Source organism: Malaclemys terrapin, chromosome 14 (assembly GCF_027887155.1).
Source record: "Malaclemys terrapin pileata isolate rMalTer1 chromosome 14, rMalTer1.hap1, whole genome shotgun sequence".
Lineage (NCBI taxonomy): Eukaryota > Metazoa > Chordata > Testudines > Emydidae > Malaclemys > Malaclemys terrapin.
In genome coordinates, this window is record NC_071518.1 from 22269799 (window position 1) to 22292495 (window position 22697).

Here is a 22697-nt window from a genome sequence, read left to right on the forward strand (position 1 = left end):
ACATCAATGGTGAAAGAATACTAAGACTTAAAGACAACTGATTTCAGTTTTTATAACTGAAATAATGATAACATAAAAGAGATGACTGGATAATATTCTTTAAAAAAGGAATCCAACCTAATACTGATGTTTAAAAGATTGTTTAAATTATTTTTTTGTTTCAGATTTGAATCATACATTCTATATAATGGATAGGTTTATTCAAAAAGATGCTCTGATACAATTTCTTACAAAGTAATGCATCACAGAAAATATGATCATTTTGTTTTAAATAGTCTTGATTCTAAAGAAAAAGCACTAGCTTTCTCTCAAGTAAATCTAAGGACAATAATATAAAGTAACCCCAAGGTGAATCATAACACTGACATTACTCCTCATGCTAGTGCTAATGCGGCTTGTGTTTGGGTTTTTTGGGGGAGGATGTTGTGCTTTTACTTTCTTTTACATCGAAATGAAAATATAGTTTTCATGTGCCAGGCAAGGCAAAGTCCCTTAAAATACTAATATTATAATAACAATCTAAAATACGTGAGGCCAAACTCTCTCTACAACATATGCCTAGGGGCATGACAAGAAAGCTGCGTGATTCAGACCTATACAGCTGCTATGCATAGGTTAGCAGTCATTGGACTTGCAGACACATTATTCAGCAGCCATTTCACAGCTAAAACCTATATAGAAATGCAGGAGTCTTTTGCTGAATCACTCCAAGCTCAGGTACAAAACCTTGCTGTAACATGCAGGGAAAGGACTACCAAGTCATACTTGCTGGAGTGGGAAATGGGGTAGGAAAGTAATTAGCTTCAACTGTCATAAAAAAAAGAGTTTCTGTGAGCAAGAAGGAACTAGGAGGTTAGGATGGAAGAAGTCCTGAAGGGAAATCCTAGGAAACTGGACTGGAAGTTTGGAGAGAAATAGCTCTGACAACAGCGACAAAATGTTTGTATATAAGCTTTGGCTGCATGAAGCCTTATTCTTTTTGTCTATGGCTATGGAAGTTTGGTGCTTTATCCTTTATTGTGTTTTAGAATATCTTAATACCCAATCTGTATAGGTTCCATTTGTAAAAGCCAAGACTCCAAAGTTGCCTGTTTCATTACAATACATATTTTATCCTTGTACAAGTTAACGTGACTTTAAAGCCTGCCTAGAGATGTGGAAAACAAATTTCAGAACTTCAGAGAAAATCATGCTTTGAACAGTTTTGTAAAACGTGAAATGATTTGCGGTTTGGTTTTGAATTTTTCATAGTTGTCCAGAAAAAGTAAAAGTTGGTCTTCATTGCCAAAACTGAGAAATTTCATTACAAAAGGGGTAAATTTTCATTTGACACACAAGTCAACAATTGTGATTTGTTCTTAGGCAAAATATGTCATTTGTAACGATAAAAAAAGTTCTATAGTGAAAATGAAATGTTATTGGTGAAAAATCTCAGTTTCTCTTTACATTTGAAAATTTCAAATTTTGCATGTGGAAATTTGTAAACTGAAAATTGATTAATGTTGTTTAAAGCTGTACAAAGCTACACTAACGGTCTTAAGTGAGAATGAGCACATTGTTTTAATACAAACATCCTTTGGACCTCATGAATATATTATCTCATCGTGTCATTAGTCACACCATATTTTTCTACCAGCAAAAGGACAAGTAGAATCATACTTTAATGCATCAGCATTTCATAAAGCAAAATAAAATCATTTTAATTTAAAACTTAAAAGAGAATGGAATGTTCTACACATATAACACACAGCAAAGGGACTGTGTGGAATAAACAAGTTATTTTCTCACTTTAGGAATGACCATACCTAACTGATTCATGGCTCTGCTGTGCTTCACCACTTATCACTTTGCCTGACTCATGAAAATAACATTTATGAATTCTCTTCCTTCCTCTCAATGCCTGAAATTTACCTCTCACCGCACAAAGCCTGAGTAAAAGGAGCGAAACAGGAGATTGGGGGATGGAATTAAACCTTTCAGTCCCCTGGAAGGTTGTGGGGCTGCAGTGAGAGCCTTCAATGCTGCTATTCCAACCAGGACTGGCTCCAGGGTTTTGGCCGCCCCAAGCAGCCAAACAAAAAAACAAACAAACAAACAAAAAAGCCGCGATCGTGATCTGCGGCAGCAATTCGGCAGGAGGTCCTTCGCTCCGAGCAGGAGTGAGGGACCTTCTGCCAAATTGCCGCCGAACAGCTGGACGTGCCGCCCCTCTCCGAAGTGGCCGCCCCAAGCACCTGCTTGGTCAGCTGGTGCCTGGAGCCGGCCCTGATTCCAACCTATAGGCTGGAAAAGTCGCTGAAATTCCTATGTGTTTTGGAAATTGGATGAAATCTACTGAACCCTCCACAGGTCTACAGCCATATTGTACATGCCTCTCCATGCCAGCTTATTCAGACCAAGTACAGAGGCTCATTTTGTCATAGGTAAGGGATAATAAGGTAAATTTCTCTCAAAGGGGCACCCTTGGGGCATGGGTCCTCTACACTGGGGTGAATTTCACCAATTAGGAACACAGTTGGTGATCCTGCAGCCTTTATTTAGATAAAATGGTCACTAGAGTAACAGGACTTTTGTCTGGGTAAACCACACAAGATTAAGCATATATATAGTCTGAAATGCCTTCCAAGTTTCAAAAAGGGGCCACATTTCTGACTGGGACATCTCTGCATTGCCATAATACAAATACAAAATAATTGTATTTTCCAGCTTTAATTCTCATTCTAACTATCCAAGCTTTTTGAATAGCCAATGTAAAAAAGGTCTGCAGTGTAAGTACTTCATTCATATGGCAGAATTAAAGGATGACTTCAAACAACTCCACTATGCACTGTCACATGTGGCATGCTCCAAATGGCCACTGACACGAGTATAACCTACATGCATGAAACACACAGCCATGGATTGGGATGTTTGGTCTCAGGTGGCAGGGTAAAGGAGCAACCTCTTTCTGTGGCACATTCCCCTCTGTACAGCTTGACAATTACACAGGAGGAACTGCTGGTGCAAGGAGCAGTAACTGACCATTGTATCTTCATCTCCCATTTTACAAACTTCAAAGGGAAACCCAACAGCAGCATTAGTCCTAAAATGGGGCCTCCTGAGCACTGTGAGGAGACTTGGATCTCCGGGGATGTAGGCTGGTTTTCCTGGTGAGCCATGAGCTCCACCAGATTTATAGACCTCACCCTTTCCCACTCTCTGTGATCTCCTAAACCCTCTTCCTCAAGGGCAGGAGACAGAGGAAACACCATAAGATGAATCTTCTCCTCTGTGTTGAGAACTTTTCTTCATTCATGGTTTTTCCTTTGGAGGGAGGTATTTTCCCCTAAATAATCAATGGACTGTTACTGCATGAGATTTTAACTGGTTTTCCCATTCCATATCCATTAACACTTTAATATCTAATAAAAATCAGAAAGTCCTCTAGTAAGGTGCCTTGATACTACAGTGATGAGCACAGAATAAATGGCTAGATAGATGGATCCTAAATATTTCCTTTTATCAACTTTAAATAGCACAAAAATTCAGTAGACATAGTGACAAACATCTACAATTACAGAAAGCTTTTGGGGTATTTTACTCCTATTCAGATAACATGTACTCGTGTCGGTCTAATCATAAATATAATTATTCTTCAGTGCTCTATTACAAAAACCAATAAACTAGGCCTCAATAGAGATTCTGAAATTACTTAACTTTTCTTTAGGAAAATATTAAAACAGCATTATCACATCAATGAGAGGAAAAGACAGGAAGATAATAAAGTTATGTTAAACCTCCCTGTATTTACTCATGTGTGAAACAGTTATGTCTGGTCACATAATTGCAATGGTTCTGAGAAATATTTCATATTTTATAATGAACATTAAAAGAGTTTGTGGATCATTACTTTATATGAGTTCCAAAGTTATTACATAAAATCCAACAGGAATGGTTATAAATTATTTGATCCTCTAGTCTGGCCTTGGTAAACATAACATGAAGGCTGAAACATCTCAGCAGACAAGATTCATGGTAATAGGTAAAGTGTTTCTACAGTTAAAGAAGAAAACACCAGAGTACTTGTAAACAAGAGTCTTAACATTTTTTGTTTGCTGTTTCAAAGAAATTCTTTTCAGCAATGAGCTTTAGTCATTAAAAAAAAATAGCTTTGTTTAGAACAAAAGGAAAACTTGCTCACAGGCACGTTCTTTCGCCTACCAATTTGGCATGGCCCTAAAGTCACTGTCAAATTCTTGATCTTACAGCACAGTATATGTTTAAAATACTGTACTTAGCCAGGAAATAATATCACAAGCAATTATTTGATTTTCAAAAGGATCCTGAAGAGCATCTAATTGAAATACGAAAAATACAGTATACTAACAAAAATTACATACTTGACACAATTATGTGGAATTTTTGTCTTCAAAATAGAGTTGGCAGGCAGCATTTTAATTAATAAATGATCATTTGTGTCAGAGATAAATGTAATACCACAGGAATTGTGTCCCACTTACTCCTATTTGCTCATATTTGTAACAGGCTATTATATTTTGTGTCAAAAATATGGAGTGTTTTTTTGGTTGGTTTTCATTCTATAAAAGCTTTCAAAGAATATTAACATGGCAAACTCATTAAGATACACAGAACAAAACATTCAATAAACATCGGAAAAGTAAGTTTAGATAGTCTTGTCAATTAAAAAAAACCTTCCTACATTTAGGAAGGTTCAGATGAAACATTCAAATCCTGCAAACCCTCAAATGAGTATTCCCTAGTCACTGGAGTGGTCCAATTGCTCATGTATGAAAATCCCCTCATTGCAGGAATTACTGGGTGAAATTCTATGGCCCATGTTATGCAGAAGGTCAAACTAGATGATCCTAATGGTCTCTTCTGACCTTAAAAATCTATTAATGGGTTTTCAAGTTTGAGCTTTATGGGCCTGATCCATAGGCCACTGAAATTAATGGAAAGACTCGTATTGACATCAGTGGTCTTTGGATCATGGCCTATGGAGTATCTGATGTAAGTCTTATTAGCTAATTGTTTTTTCAACTTTATTCCACAAACTCCTAAAGTTTGATTAAAGCAATAAGTCACAATTCTGTGGTTGCTAAGGCACTTAGCTTAGGCATATTCTTTCATCACAAAACACTTGGGTATGAACCTACATGCCTTGCAATCATCTACCCTTGATGTCGAAGATGTCCACTGTAACTTCACTCCCTGTTGAGTGTTCCTAGCCAAAAGACATTCTGTTTTACATTGTCGGCTACCTTACAAATATCTCTTTGGGAAAATGTAATTCCAGAAGTTGAAGACACAAAATTTGCACATTTTAAATGTCTTACTTTAAATGTTATGCTATTCTTTACATTTTTGGCATCAGAGCCACCCAGAGTAGTGATGAAATATTTTTAAGATGCATTCTATTTTCTTCCTCATTTTCTTCATTCACCTGGGTTCTTTCAGTACACTTGAGCATTTCTTCTTCACTAGTTGTCCATCAATTGTTTGCATAAGTGTTTAATTTGTTAAATAACTACTTTCTCCTCAACTCATTTCTCTTTAGCTTTTTGGGAATTTTTAATGAAGATACAAAATTACTTTAGTAAAACTCTCAGATTAAAGAGAGAATGTTTAAATTATTTCCCAAGTAAAAGAAAATATTCATATTTAAAAAGAATTATTTTCTGTATGTAGAAATGCATAGCCAACAGTGTAGACACTGAAAGACCTCACAAAAGTACCAATTTGCAATGTAAGGAAAAGTGTGAAACTGGATAAAGCAAGAAAACTACCCAGTGTTCCTATAATGTACCAAATCTATTGAATTAAAGTATTCTGTTAATTTCTTTGTAATTTCAGAAGTATGCATTTATGTCATTACACTTTTTCTTAGTTCATGGAGCTAAACTATCTGGTTTAGTTTAGATATAGATATAGATACAGATAATATAAACACCATGAGAAAGTTTTTAGAGATTTTTTTAAGATACTTGGTTTTTAAAGATAATATATTCATCATTGTTTTTCTTGTACTGAAAACATTTTGAAAATATTTTGCTATGTCCTCTAGGTGGTGCTAATACTGCACAGCTTTGACTTTTCAGCACAATGAAAACATTAATTTGCTATGAGATAATTTTTGACGTAAATGTAAAATGGTGCCCATTCGAACTCAGTAATGAAGCATGGTGCATTTCTACAGCTCCTAATTTGACTAGTTAAATGACTCCATTACGTGTCTAACAGACAGAAGCAAATAATTTCTGGTCAGTTGACGCTCACTTATCCGTATCATTTTACCCTGAAAATAAAGTCTCTAATCTACAGTTTCTTTGTCTTAGTTTTTTTAAAATATTATTAAAGCAAACATACTTAAATAAGAGAGATTAAACCAACACAAACTAACAATTAAGACTACAATACTGAAATCAATTTTATGTAATATGGGAGGATGAATAAAAAATTTTTAAATTGAAATAGTAAATTAAATGAATGCTTGTCCTGGTTATTTCAGCTGTGTTGTCTGACAACATTTCTATTTTTTTAAATAAACTCTTTTTTCAAAATCATTGATTTTGAAAGTCCAGTTAAATACTGTTAGCTACTCTATTAAACTTTATCACAAAACTTTGAGACTGTTTAGAAAGACCCTTTATGGTGTATAGCAATAAAATAAAAATGCCGTCTTAATAAATATCAGGTGATGAATAATTTTGCCCTGAGGAAAAAAATGGTTAATGCTGAATCTTAATGTTCCTCATCTAAATGCTTTTTCTTCCTGCTAAAAACAAGTTTAGAATTAAAGCATATCACTTTACACATATTGCATGCATATTAGTGAGACACAGCTGCTTATGTCCCACTCTTAAGAGCCATATGATTAAGTTATGGGATATCAGATAATCCAAAGTCTCTTTCTATTGGTCACCTTTCACAGACAAAGGCTTTTTAGTTTTAAGTCCATTTAATGACAGAATGTCCAATTCTATAAATGTGTGAGTAATTCCAGTGGAACACCTGTGGCTCCCTCCACTAGAATACAGAGTGGAAGATATAAAATGTCATTACAGTAACATTCACTGTCTGACTTTAACTGACAAAAGCAAAAATATTCAGAGTCGAGGCTGCCACTCCACCCCTGATGTATTCCATCATGCTCAGGTTTCCAGGGTCTCAGAGCAGTAAGTGTGATCTTATATATCATATCCAGTACCAGTTTTTAATCAAAATGAGGTGAATTAAGGACAGAGTGGCTGTTTTCTGGTTTAAGTTGCAGCCTTAGGGGGTTCATTTCCATGGAAGTTTGCAGGGACAGAGTCACTTGACTCCTATAGTAGTTAACAAGAGGGATGGGACAAATTCTTCCTGTGCCATTTGGAAAATTTAGCACCTAATCTTATTTTAATGCCTTTTGCACTTACATTTCTTTGAATTATTTTAAGTTATATATATATATATATATATATATATATATATATATATATATATATATATATATATATATATATATAATAAGATAGAGAATATTACAAATATTTTGTTTCTATTTTAATACTTTGATGAGAGTCTGAGACTTCTAAAGAATGGTGGGGAAATACATTCCAGGGGATCTAGACAGTCGAACGAGCTACTTTTATTCCTCCCTTAGCTCACTCTTTTCTATTGATGTTGTCTTTGCAACCCATGGCAGCAGAACTGCTATGACCCAAATCTAAGCCTGGAAGGTTATAGTAAAATGAATGGGGTTCTTCTGAGTATCCATTCTTTGCATACAATATGCATACAATGAGTTAGGACCAAATTTACAACTAAAAGATAAAGCTGTTGAATTTCAGCAGGGTTAAGTTTTGATAGAAGTGTCAGTGACTCTCAAGGCTAGCTCCTGCTCTCAAGGAAGGCAACGGCAAAACTTCCAATTGACTTCAGAGAGAGGAGGAGCAGACCCTGTATGGAATAAAAGAAATGGAAGAAGTGATTCTATATGAAAATGGCAGATGTTCAAAGAGGAATTAATATCAGTATAAAGAAGATACATATAACTTAGCAAAAATACACTAAGGACACAAAAGCAACCTCTAAATTTGTGAGTCAAAAATCTTGGATTCATAAGAGGAAGGATGGACTACTGATTAGCATGCTAGCGTGGGTCTCAAAGATTTGGGTTCAATTTCCTGCTTCATCATAGATTTCCCATGTGACCTTCAACTTAGTCCTTCTGCATCTCAACTCCCCATCAGTGAAATGGGAATAACAGCACCATCCTACCTAACTGGGATATTGTGAGGATAAATACATTACAGATTGTGAAGTGCTCAGATACTACAGCAATGGAGGCTATATAAATACCTATGATAGATATGTGTAATGATCTGACATTCAAAAGTTAGGGTGAGGCCACCTTTAAAAAGAAGCTCTAAGAGCAATGAAAAGTTCATTTGGAACCAACAAATCTGTGCACTCCCAGGCTCCTGCTCCTTCTAGCTTCAACAGGAACAGGGGCAGAGCCATGTTGTCAAGAAACACCAGCTACCAAGGATTAGAAAGATTAACAAATGAAATTAAAGGTAAAGCGGTAAAAATGTTTTGGGAATACTATTTAAGATCCAAAATCAGTCACCAAAGATGGGCTCCATGCCAGAATTTTGCAGGAAGAGGCAAAGGAACAGGGAAGCTTTAGCAAATATCTTTGGAGGGAGAGGAAATGCCACTGGATGGGAGGACTAATGTAGTAACAGCTCTAGGGAAGATCAAGGAAATTAAACACTAGTAAGCCCAACTTCAGCAGTGGGGAAGGTATTGGAAACACTAATCAGGGACAAAATAGGGAAAGTTATGATTTAATTAAAGATATTCAGCATGGTTTCACAAAAGGGAGATCATACGTAACAAAACTAATAGAATATTTTGAAAAAAAATAAAGAAAAAATAAAATGATGAAGAAAGCCGTGAGCATGATTTACTTGCACTTTAAGAAGGCTTTTGCTGCACTACCTCCTGAAAGACTAATTTACAATGTGAGTAAGTTTTGAAGAGAGGGTGAGCTGAATACTGGATAAAGAACTGGATAGGATATTGAAGGCACAGCTTTTCCTTACATTAACATAGAGAGATTAGGACGATGGGAGGTGTTGGCTGGTGTCCCACAAGCATCACTAATAAGCTGATTTTTTTCACTTTCTGTATCAGTGACCTGAAAGAAGAAATCTACAAGAAAGGGGGATGAAATTTACGTAATATAGAAAATGGAGGGGAAGCTGCAGACAGTAAAAATGAGGGTGTCAAAAAATGAAAAATGCTGAATGTCTCTGAGGGAATATGGAAAGCGATTTTATACAATTCAATAAAGAAAAATTTAGGGTGAACTACGTACAAAGAGAAAAGGAATGACATGCTTAGAGTTCTCATCAACTAATGGGGACACAACAGAAGTGCTGTGAGGAATTCTGAATAAAGTGCTAAAATCTTAATCACAAGACCCAACAGCAGCACAAAAAAGTAAAGATACCTCTGTGATACACAAACTGAGGTATTGACTGTAAAGTGTTAGAAACCCTTTGGGCACTTTATAACAGAATAGCAAAGAAATAATTTGGAATATTGTACATCAGCTTTGACAGCATTATCATTAAAAAAATTGAGGAAGTACAGGATATCAAGTGACAAAATTATCTTAGTCAAAAACAAACCAGATCTATATTCCTTCGACGAGGAGGTTAAGGAGTACGGAACTGCTATAGAAGGCTACTTAAGCTAGTGTCATATCTAACAGCAATTGGGCATGATCTGATGCTAAGAGAAAGTAGGCACAAAAGGAATTCAGATGGAATTTCTTATGACGTATGCCACCAAGGACAGCAGTAGCAAAAACTTGTGTAACAAACTATTACAGAAGGAGTTGCTCAAAAGAAGGAAAGAGAGAGAGTGTAAGTGACGGTTGTCCCTGACCTTCCATCCTAAATAACCTCAAAACATCTGAGCCATGATTTAAAACAGACATTTGCAGGCAATTGCATGCATATCATGGGCCAGATCCTCAGCTGGTTAAGGTGGCTGAGCTCCATACATTTCCATGTGTGTATATAATGTATGGGTCCAAATAAGTGAAATGCATGCACAGATTAGGTGTAGGTATATACATATATCCAGGTAGGTATCTGGCAGGCCATGAAAATGCACAAATACCTGACTGGACATGTATCTATGGCCCAGATCCCAAAAGGGAGTTGAACGCCCCAGTACCTTGCAGGATCTCAGCCTGTGTGCATAGGTTATGCATATACAAAAGTCCATGTGCTTAGAAAACTGATACTTCTGTTTTTCAGATTCTAAGAAAATATATAAAATGAATTTAAGCCTTAATGGCATACATACTTTTTGATGATAGTAGTGGATCTCATGAACCATGTATGAAGTCAGTAGAATGATTATGCCAAAAATCTTATTCCACAACCCATCATGAAAATGAATAGGATTTAAATACTATACTATCCAGAAGGCCCCGTCCCAGTCAGAATTAGTGCCCCATTGTGCCGTGTGCTATACAAACGCACACATATACACACATACACAATTATCTCTACTGCCTTTCAACCTAGGCATCATTAATTAGTTGTTTGTCTACATAGGGAGTTATTCCAGACTAGCAATTCCTGATTAACTCCATGTGTGGATGCTCTTATTCTGGAATAAATGTGTCTACACATATTGTTACTCAGAAATAGTTAATCCACTTTAAAATTCACACCCTACTTTTTTCTGGATTGACTTTCATGTGTAGACAACCTCTTACAAGCACTGTTCCATAAGTGGGCTTTGAGGAAGGATTTCAATGACAGATTGGAAAGAGAGTTCTTTGTAGGGATAGTGTAGAAGAAGAAGGTGGAGGCACATAAGAAGGTAATCAAGGCTGACATCCCTGTTATAGCAAAGGGTGCAGGAAGTGACGTGATAAGACACCAACAAGACATGGTTAGAAGATAGAAATATAAAGGCTCTATATGCTATAAAAACTGATATTTTCAGACCAGCCTGTAGTGAAAACCAGAAGCCTGATCCAAACCCGACTGAAGTCAATGGAAAGTCCCCCACTGATTTCAATCATTCGATCAGGCCACAAATGCTGCAATCATTCTTACTTTCTGTCCATCAACACTTGTTTTATTTGTAGCTATATTACCAAACAGCACTAAAACTGGCAAAAAATGTTTCCCACTGATCTAATATTACAACAGGGATTAGCCAGTTTTTATAATGAAATACAGCATCCGGTCTGGATATTCATGTAGAGGCATCAATATACCTATAACTCCAATTAATGGCAATGAGAATGACACATGCTTTGGAAAGAATTATCGCCAACTATCAGCCTTGTGTATTTAAAATGGCTGAATAACAAATCCCTAAAAACTGTGAAACCCCAACAGCCCCTTAACTACAATGTCACAATTTACAAGTTCAGGGTAATAAATACTAAAAATATATAGATTGTAAGACTAAGACGTGGATCAATAGTTAGGGACAGAAGGGTGGGGGGAGAGAGAGAGAGAGAGAGAGAGACAAAGATAAGTTCATAGCACTCAAACAGCATAACAAGAAATTAATGAGTATGTTAAAGGTGCACTGTCCATTATGGCTTAAATGTTCCAATAGTTAATTGGGAAATGACAAACAATTACCTTCAAAATTGTAAAGAAACAGGCAGATACTATATGTTATTTGCAGTTAAAACAAAACAAACAACCAAATACAAAATTGGAGTTGGTTGTTTGCCATATTGCCCGTTCACTGTGAGATTTCTAAAAAGAGAGGATTTGTTAGCTGGATATAAAGTGGGTCTTTAACTTTGGCCTAACTTTATCCCCTGCAGCGTCTCTGTAACAGGATGATGAATGGCACAGGAATTCAGGGTTCCTCTGCTGAATCACCTGCATGTCAGGTGCTTGTGTTCTGTATGAAGATTCAATCTAAATTACTGAGGAATCATAGTGGCAGGTGATCTTCAACCAGGAAATAGCAGGAGGGAGGGGTATCAAAGAATCTTTCCTTTTCTGACTGAACAGAGGGTGCTACGGATGGAAGGGGGCCATCAGGGCAAACCCTAGAAGCAGCCGACCTTGGGGAAAAGGCTTAGACTGAGCTTTCTGTTTTGTGGTTATACTTACATTTGTTAATAAAGCCAGGAAGGGAGAAAGTTTGAATTATATTCCTGGTATAGGCATGCTTTGTTCAGAGGAGGGTGGGAACCTAGTTTGCTTACACTCCCCCCCAAAAGATTTTCATAAAGATAAGGATATGGAAATGGATTCAGTTATCTAAATATACTAACCCTTTAATTTACAACAGAGCCTAGTTCAGTGCCCCTTAACGATAACCAGAACCATGAATACAAGGCTTCTTGAATGAAAACAAAGCGTTAAAATACCTGTCTGGATTTTCTCTTGAAAATCAGTCATTGAGAATCATCTGTCAGTAAGACAAAATTAATTACTACATGTAAAATTGAGAAAATCAACACAAATTTAAATATTACATAATATTACAAAAATTATTATAAAAATCCTATTGTTAATTAGTGATGCATGTGTACCTTTTTAATAACCAAAAATAGCCAAGATTTACCACTGTTATACATCCAATTTTAAAAAGTGTTTTGTTTTTTTTTTAATTTTCATTGACTATAGAAGCTTTGGAAAAAGCCTTCTATGAAATACAGTAACTTGCAAAATTCAGTCATCTTTTTGAATATTTGTTAAAGGGTTGGTGCTGAAGAAACCACGTTAGCTTAAGTGTTAGATGCATGAGCTTAGCAGGTAGAGTAAATAAAAGCCCTAACCACTTCATTCCCTAAAATCAGGGCAATTATCATGCTATCCCAGTGCAAATATTTTATTAATTTATGCAAAGCTGGTTTTACTTAGACAATTAAATCAACTGCTGTAAATACATTAAACATATTTTTATATTTAAAATGTGAATTTAGCCCTGTATTAAATTTTTTAGGCCTTATTCGAGAAGATTGTATATGTTTACAATTAAAAAAAGGATTTAAAGGGCATTTGAAATTTGGCAGTGACCTCATGCACAAGTCCCCCTGACTAGGGCTCAGTGGAATCCAACATCCCCCCTCCAAAAATGATTTAAAAATTCTAGCTGTCATTTTATGTACAATATATTTACCAAAAGGAATGATTTCTAAAAATATATATATATACCCTCTCTTTATAATGGAGGCATCGCATTTGCATTATCTCCTTAAACACTGCTTAGCTTAACCACTTTTCAACACATAACCTGCTGTCCTTTCAATGAGAACTATTCTATGATTACAAGGGATAAGATGCAAGCTTGGTCTGGAATTCTGGCCTTGTACTCACAAGTACCGATTTAAGGCTGACTCTGTATGCTTTCTTTCTTTTTTTTTAAATAGACGACAGTTCATTTCCAACATCATTCCCCCTCCTTCCAAGCATCCCCATTCCCCCAAACAAGAAAGATTGTTTTGTGAATGCTGGATCATGTTACTCTATTCTGTTTTAGGGAGCAGAATTATACATTGTGTAAGAAAATGGAGAAATAGATCTACGCACCCAGCAGAGGACACAGGGGGCTGGAATTTTAATGTTGTTCCACTATCTATCAACAGGGATAACAGCAAATATTTCATTTCACTTTTCCAAACTGGCTCTTGTGATGTTTAGCCCAAGCACCTAGTACTACTCCACTAAAGTCAATAGGACTTTTGCCATTGATTTCAATGGCAGAAGGATTGGGCCATAGAGCTCACACTGTGAGGTTCTGAGTGTCTCAGGTTAGGGACTGAACATCCTTTAGTTTCAAATCAGAATGGAGGACACTCAGCATCTTGCAGTATGGGGCCTCAAATGCTCACCCATGCCTCAGAACCAATTCTATCTATGAGTGCACTCTCGCTGAGCACTGGGTATTTAGCTCTAACTATTAGTAAGCAAGCAGCTTGTGGCATTTCATAAATTAAAAAGAAAAAACCTACTGAAAAGCAACTAAAAATGTAGTCCAAATCTTTGTAGAGTTGCAGAGCACTCGGGCCCTCTAGGAGGGCCTCCCATTAAAGCAATCTCCTTTGGCATTTAGACTGGTGTTGATAGGCTCTGGAGGGAGCTGTTACTAGCCTTCCTTAACCCGAGGGTGTGCCTCCATAATGTAGACCCCATAGGTGAAAAAAAGGGTGTAGGGGCAGATCCTAAGTTGTGATAAAGGTACACCAGTTGAAGATCCATCCCAGAGAAGTCCCATATATCCCTTCCCCAAAAGTGATCTCTGTACTGTCTAGGCATCTTGTTTAAATTCTAACCTAACTCTTAAGTTCACTGCCCCAAACTACTTTAACGGTGAGCTGCTTTTTCAATCAACAATAGACAACTATTTAACTTCCCTTTCTCTCTCTGTGATATTTGGGAATATACTGTACAATTGTCTGTAAAGCACTTTGCACATCTATGGAGTGATAGAAATAATTGATTTTCAATGGGATTTGTATTCTTAAGTCATTCAGGTGACTTTGAAAATCCATTCCAATAATTCTAATAAGGAGAAATTTCATCCACCTAACCCATTGCTATTAAGTACCAGTCTGGAACAGAGCAGATGTCCAAAAACTAAGTGACCAAACAATTAAAAATTAAAAACACAAAGTCGGTGGTCAGTATTGCTACTGCCACTACTTCAGGACAGAATCACTCCCACACGTTCTTCTTGGCTAAATCAAATGCGTGTGACAAAACACTGCTCCTACTGCTAGAACAGCGCCATCAAGAAAACTCCTACAGCCACAGGTGCACTGGAAATATGTTGAATATCGTATTCAGAGAGACAACTCAGAAGAAAAGCACCGTGGAAAGCACTGTGAATTGCCATGGCAAAGGCCTAGGTTCAATTCTCTGGCACTTATTCTCTCCCCAGACTGGCAAGGGTTCAGTGCACAGCAGGCTTAGTTCCTTTTGGAAGGCAACACTTCTTGGTCCTCTGCTGTGACACTCTATAAGGCCAAGCAAGGAGAAGCACTGATAATTTGGCAGATCCAGCACTTCATAGTCAAGGAAGGTCGGAGTAAAAGTTCTCCATTAAGAACCAGGAAGAAAAATTTCCTCTGATGAGGATATAAAAAGGAAAAGGGGAAAAAAAAAAGAAAAAAAAAAGAATGAATGCTGGTTGCCAAATTTGAAAAATCAATTATTCTGCTGAACACCAGTAGTGATAAATATAGCTGTCTCTACCCCCTCGTCCTCTTCCATAGAACAAATTGTTAAAAGACCCAACAAGCTGTTGAACTACAACCCTCAGTACCGTGCCATCACTTTAAAAGTACAAACGAAAAGATCTTGTAAAACAGAAGCTACAAATCTCCAGACACGATTTTGGATTTGCCATCGGTGAATCCCCATGCCTGTTCTGTTAGGTTTAAAACTTCCATTCTGCATTTGATGTGTGACCAAACACGTGCAAATTGAAGCTTGAAAATCACCCAACAGAGTCCAGATCGTGACTACAGTTTTTGATTCATTCCATCTGAAGAGCAAATCCCCACAGTCACTTAAACACCCCTAAGATCTTCTTCAGCTTTGAAAAAAGCATTTGTCATCATCGTCTTTGGTCCAAATGTTGTACTTTTTAATGCAAAATAAGATTACCGAAAGCGGTGATAAATACTGCTCCTCAAGCAATATGAATAAAAAATGGTGGTGACAAACTGGTTTCTGTGAAGGTGGGTCCTACTGAAGACACCACACTAGTATTAGCAGGCACAGTAATATGCTTCACTTCTTCAATGTATGGTTGATAAACTAGGGAAAATTTAATATGGTGGGGTGATAACACTGGACACTATGCCTATCCATAAGTGTAGCACAGGGACAGGCAGCTCTGTCCACACAGAGACTCACTGAAGGCAATGGGAGAGTGGATGAAGTCAGTGGGGGTCTGTGTGGAGGCAGTCATGTCCCTGTTCCCTTCATAGTGCAGGAACAGGGCCAAACTTTGCCTTTTTTGTGAAATTTCTCTTTTAAACTATAGTCTTTTACAATTTATTTACTTTTAAAGTGATGACACTAAATGAAAGTGGTGCAATTCCAAGTGTCCAGGGCCACAATGACAATCTTCAGAATACTGCCTTAACCAAGAAACCCATGAAGAGATGCGCATAGATAGAAATGGAGCTGGGACTCGTCAACGTGAGGGAAACCAACAAGCCAAAGGCAGACGTATTATTCGAATTGGATGTTTTGTTGCTAGTGCATCTAAATAAATCAGTCGGTTGCACCTTGTAGTGACAAAGGCCACCAAAATGTGATTTCTGATTGTTTTCCAGTGTATGGCTGGTGGGGAGGGGCTGGTTAATGAATATCTGTTAATAAAACAGTAACTCATGGCAAGCCTCAAAGCTGACTTAACACTTCTACACTCAGGCACTATCTACAAGGAGTGCAGATGTGCCAATCTGCCTCTGGTTGCCAAACTGAGAACATGAATGATAATTCTGGACACCATTTTTGGTTTCGTCTCTTCAGCTGTGTACACTTAAAAAAAAAAAAAAAAAAAAACCTAAGAAACGAAGAATCTTTATATAAATTGAAGAACAGTCAGCAGATGGTATCATCTAGACCCATCTAATTCCAGGCCAGAAAAATCTAAATCCCAGTTGTAGACAAGGAAATAAAGAAAATTTTATAGTGATTAATAGGGGAGAATAGTGACAAATAGAAAACTCTGAGGATTTTGTCTCTGTCTCAAGCATGAAATCCTTATAGTGGAGAGTTATTATATGTAGTGATGGGGAACATGGATAACATGCAAACACAGTGTGACTGATTCTGATCTTACTCATAACTGTAAATCCAGGAGTTATTCCTGATTTACACTAATGTAAATGGGATCAGAATCAGACCCCATCTCTCTTTTTCTCAGTAAGAAAATCTGTAAACTATTAAAACTATGAAATGAAACACCAGTTTCCCAAATACCTGCACTGACAAAATATATTCCACCGCTGATCCATCTATAGTATTTGTCAGTTTCTTTCTTTAGGTATCTAATGAGGAGGAAGTGAGGAAGACCACATAAAAAATGGGAAAGACCATGATTCCTGCCTCATACATGCAGTGAAGGGGCTTATATGCTTTTCACATAAGCACATACTATGTTTTTCATATTGTTTAAATGTGGTCACCTTTGACTTCTTACTGTACACGTAACTAAATTACAATTGGCTCAATGCTAACTAAATACAGCAAATAAAGACAGAATCAGGTCAGACTTCTGTTCTAATTATCTAACTGGTTTTCCAACCTTGCACAGGATTTGATCATAGCCAAAAAAGCAAAAGGCAGAACAAAGCACAAAAAATGGAACCTACAGCAGCTAAGGACTGAGAGTCAGAAGTACATTTTCACAGGAGGCTGGGACCCACATTCCCTTTCTGTGGGTGCAATTTGTATCCAGAAAATGAATTTTAGCCACAAGTCTAAGTAGTTTCATCTCCAACTATCTGATTTTCACTTGCAAGCAGGTAGCTCAAAGCTCAAATATCAAATTCTGCATTGAGTTGTGGGTAGAAATTTGTGGGTGCAAACAGTACATGTCAAAGGGAGACACCACATTACTGAAAATGTACCCATAACGGGATAACAGGCACCCCCAGGGCAATATATCATCCCATATAATTATCTGAAGTGGAGAACTAGAATTCACTATAACTTGTATTATTACAGCTACTATTAAGGGTTTGGGAGGGAGTTGCTTAGTCATTTGCTTGTTATTCATTTCTATCATTTCAACAAACTCGGCGAATTTGATTCTTTCCTATTTTCATATACAGTGTTATGGGGGAGAGGGGTGTATTTTCTGAAGCAAACGTTTCAATTTTCTTTCCATAGGTTTCCATAGGTTACCCTCAGACCAAGAGTATGAATAAATATATGTACTGTAGCTACATAAATATAAGCACACTAATCCATTTTTCCTAATATTAAACATATAAACACTAATCCATTCTCTGTATGAAATGTAAAACTTCACATGTTCGTTGAAGCTCATTACTGACTAGTACCTTAAGCTTGTCAAGTGCTTAAAAGGAGCTTTCCAAGAGAAGTTTGTAGTTAAGCATATGGTAAGCTCGTCCAGTCCATATGACTGGTTGAGCATCGACCATTACTGTTGAAACATGTTTCCCTTAATATTATGACAGTATTTGTCAATGAAAATTAAATTGCTGTCAAACTTTTCCCACTAACTTACAGCACAACACTCAGAGAGCCAGCTCTATGACTCAAGCCAATAAGACCTCTTCTAAATACTCATCCATTTTACCTGCTTCTGAAAAGGTCCTTACGGATTTATTTGTGGCTTTAGCAATAACTAATATGAGTTTTCAGATTTTTCTAAATATTTCACTTTACTCCAAACCAATATATATGAAATCATATTTGATTTATTTAAGGTGGGCTTCCTTAATTTCCTCATTAATTGGTTCAAAATTTGTGAGTGTATCTGTGCAAAATCCCACACAATTATTTAATTGTGTATGAAGCTATCTATTTTGCATGCACATATGTGGCAAACTAGCTGCATTTGCAAATATGAAGTCTGATCATCCAAACACTTACACTTGTGAGTAGTATCGTCTGCTCAGATGTATTTGCAGGATCAAGGCCTTTGTTGGTGTTATTAAAAAGACTCAAGCAAAATTTGACCCAGAAAGCCTAAAAGACTACACATTTAAAATGAAAGATTATTGCATTTACTCTACTAAAATAATTCAGTAGCAGTTTATTGATGCTATTTTATTGGATTTTTTTTAAAAAATATGCTATTCATTTCTTCCTCACTTTTGAACAAAATTTCACCTTTCATACAAATGACTAAGAACAGCACCTACAAATATAATGCATTTCTGCATGGAATAATTACATTAACCATTCCTCTATTTCTTCAAGTTTATTTAAACTTCCTAAAGAACTGTATTATAAGCGTCAGACTTAAAGAAAGATGTCAGTGATGAGTAAGTAGTTTGGCAGGAAAAATATATAGACAGGTATATCAAGTGCAACATAATACCTACTTGCATCAAGTAATCAGAGTAATGGTTACCATTTTTCATTTGGTGTGTAACCCTTGCCCCTATGCACACATGAATCCAATCTTACCTATCATCTTAAGAAAATACTTTTATAGTGAGGCTGACTTATCAGATCAGTGTGGAATTTTACCTCTTTGTTATTGTTCTCTGTCCCTTTCATGAACAAATTTTCTCATTAGAACAAGCAGCTAGTACCTTAACATCCTCAAACCTATTTTCCATGTTTGCACACACATTTACTGAAAACAGCTGGGCAAAGTTTTTACCAATTTTGCTTATAATCCAGGGAGTTGTTTGTTGGTGCACTAGCATTTTGTAACAATTCCTACAGATTTTCGAGAACAATAGTTTTAATATGTGGAGATGTCTATTTTAAGCACTCATGTGGTGATTTTCAAAAAGGCCTCTGGGAGTTAGAAGCCCAACTTTCACTGACTTTCTGGGGCAGTTGGGTACCTAACTCCTTTAGAAAACTCCATCCATAAGGCCTTTTGAATTAATGGGAGTTAAATCCAACACTTCAGCGGAGACTTTTAAATTAATCTTATATGCAGCAGTATGTATGAATATGCAATAGTAAGTGGTGTATGCCTTTCAAACCTGGTCATAGCTGAGATGGCCACAGATCCTAAGAACCAAACTTGGCCTTTGGCAGTATATATGCGACACCTATTGAATTTGATCACAGAATGCAGTAACTAATATAGTATTCAAATGCAATAACTAATAAGTACTCAGAGATCCATATCTTTTTAAAAGTTACAGACATTAAGTGCCCTTTCTGGTGCTGCTATTAGTAGTGGAATAAACAACAGGGTGAGCTTATATTGTGACAAAAGCTAAAAGCAAGACATGTTTCATTCTTTTGATCTGGGGCTGCAGAAAAACAAATCAGAGGGCATACGGCTTTTTTAGTTTTGTGATATCTCTTTAGAGGGTACAGGAAAGCACCCAGGTGCTGTTACATGTTGAGCTTTTCACATAAACAATTTTCTACCTCTAAACTCAGTGGGCCAGATTTCAGTTGCAGCCAATAACCCAAAGCCTAATTTTGGCAGTTTGTTGTACTTAGCTACTCTGCTGGGAAATGCATCATCATCCCCCCAAATCCAGATATAACATTAAAATCTGGAGAAGAAGGAGATGTCTATTCATCTCTCTTTCCTGGAGAGAGAGACACACAAAGATTAAGACTGAAAAAGGGATACAGGATAAGAAAGAATTCCAAAATGACAAGTGCACATAAAGCATCAACCTTTTTTAATCTGAGATATTTCTTTGAGGAATGATTTGCAACTCAAAACGGTACTTGTGTGGCATGCACATGGCTTGGATATGATGAGCAGTTGGAGCAAAGATTAACTGGAAACTCTAGCTGAAAAACATGATGGGAGAGGGCTGATTTTTCTCTGTGTTTGAAGGCGATAATGTCACACCAGCCCATCACAATTTCAGCAGATAGATGATGGAATTTCAGTCCCATACTTGACATCCAGTACACAAACAGGTACATTTTGGCAGCTTAACAAAAGCCAATGTGGGTGGCAAGGTAGCTGCAAATTTAAGCATGAATGCTCTGGATGTGGGGGCTTGCACCTGATTACCAGATGCTTCAAGCAGATGGCCAGGGAGACGAGAGAACAGGTCTCATGGTTACTTTGATAGGGTTACGAAAAACACCAAAACCAGAGAGAACAGAAAAAATAAATGTTTCCCTGACTGCACAAGATACCAAGATCAACTGGAACACAAATACATTTTATACATTCTTTACCAGACACAAGAGGTAAGTCCCAGAATTTGACTGATGATTAAAAATCAACAGTAAAGTTTTCAATAATGTGGCTCAAAAAAATGTTGGAGCTAAATAGAACTGGAAGTTGTCATTTGAGCACAGGATATTAACACACAGTAGGGTTTCCTCTTTGGAAAGTTCAATAGAAAGTTATAGGAGACTTTACAGTGATGAATAACTCATTATATGCAGAAGGAGAGTCAATATATGCTCTCTGTGAGTGATTGCAGATCAACTATTTAACAGTCAAAAATGTCCGAGCTTGCACTGAAGGGCCATTACAGATGAAAGCCAAAACGAAACAATTTGTTTCATTTTTTACCAATGAACTCAGATACCATAGCAAATTATTCTCTCTAACAAAAAGACAATATCATGGGGGGAAAGGTGGTTCATCGTTGTGTGACTTGGGGTGTAACTTTACAAGTCTAATCCTCCTCCGCAACAGCAAGTATGTGGACAAAACCGTGCAATGGCTTCAATCCTCTATTATATCAGGAATGATTGTTGCTTCCCTAAAATCATTCCCAAAGCAAGGTTAGGTAAGTAAGCATGGGTCTGCTTAGTATTTGGATAGGAGACCTCCCACGAAATCCCAGGCGCTGGGATTTTAAAGAAAGCCCCTCTTATAAACTTAGATGTCATTAGATGTCTGATGTCATTACTGAACTAGTGCGGCAGAATGGTGTCAGGAAGTGGTGATGTGTTACTTGTGTTGATTTTTTCATGAAATGTAAAACACAAAGAATTGGTCACCAGAAATCAATAAAAATTTCATGGCATGTTTTGTAAAAGTAGATGTTTTAGCCTTGGTATCCTGGCCAAAATCCAATTCGAATAATTAAATTCTGCCAATTTAACTTCCCATTGTCGTTTCATTTAGATATGTTATCCTTCACGACTCCTCCCCAACACTTTTGTATTGCATTACCACTGTGTTTCCAACCAGAGATGGCTGCATTCTTTGGGGAATGAAATGATCCATGCATGCCCAGGTGCTACATAAATGTATAACATTAATATTATTAATATATGGAAAAATCATCTCTCGATGATAAATATATAAGGGGACCATTTATGCAGTCCTCACACAAAACTCTCATTGACTTCAATATGGGCAAAGACAGCAGGATTGGGTCCATATACAGAAATATGGTAAATGGAAAATACATTAACTGTGAAAGTCTGTGTTAAATATATATTTAAATATGAATACACAGACATTGTTCTATTTAACATAGTTTGAAATATCTAAGCTTAATAATATTTTGCAATACAAAAGTGGACCAAATATTTCTATGCAACATATTATACTTGTAAAATATATCCGGATCTTAATCTTTCACTCACTGGGCCAAGAGGAGGTAAGAACATGACAGAGCTGAAAGACTCTGTGGCTGGGAACGCCCCAATGGCTGACTTGAGGGGGCAACAGTGCCATAACTCCTTGTTGGTCTGCGTTTGAAACAGAATGAAACTTTTTGCTGGAGGGCTGTGGCTCTCTTCTTTCAGGTGTGAAGTAATAGCTGGTGGGAAGAGCAAATGGGAGGAGAAAGTCCAATTACTGACTCCTTCCTGCTGCCAAAGGCTTGGATCCCAGCGTTTGGAAGCACCCTATGCTAGGGGGCATGCCACATGAGGAAGCCAGCTGGTACCTGTGTAGGGGCTGGGGAGGCTTCATGGTGGAGGAGTGATTGTCTCCACAGCCAGAAAACAAACAGACAACTAAATAAATAAAAAGAAAAAGAAAAAATGGATGTGCAGAATTCCTTAACATACTCTGGCCACAGGAATTTTTGC

General features: G+C 37.0%; 1 protein-coding gene across 7 annotated transcripts in view; it reads right to left on the bottom strand.

The window, feature by feature from the left end:
- ZNF536 (zinc finger protein 536) overlaps window positions 1-22697 on the bottom strand; it is a 427243-nt gene that overhangs the window by 66220 nt on the left and 338326 nt on the right. The window contains exon 9 of one of the 7 annotated variants that reach the window (XM_054049389.1): window positions 12416-12456. The exons of the other annotated variants lie outside the window; for them this stretch is intronic. Within the exon in view, the coding sequence (XP_053905364.1) occupies window positions 12443-12456 (14 nt within the window). The 3' untranslated portion in view covers window positions 12416-12442. The remainder of the gene's footprint in view (window positions 1-12415; window positions 12457-22697) is intronic. 7 annotated transcript variants of the gene reach the window in all.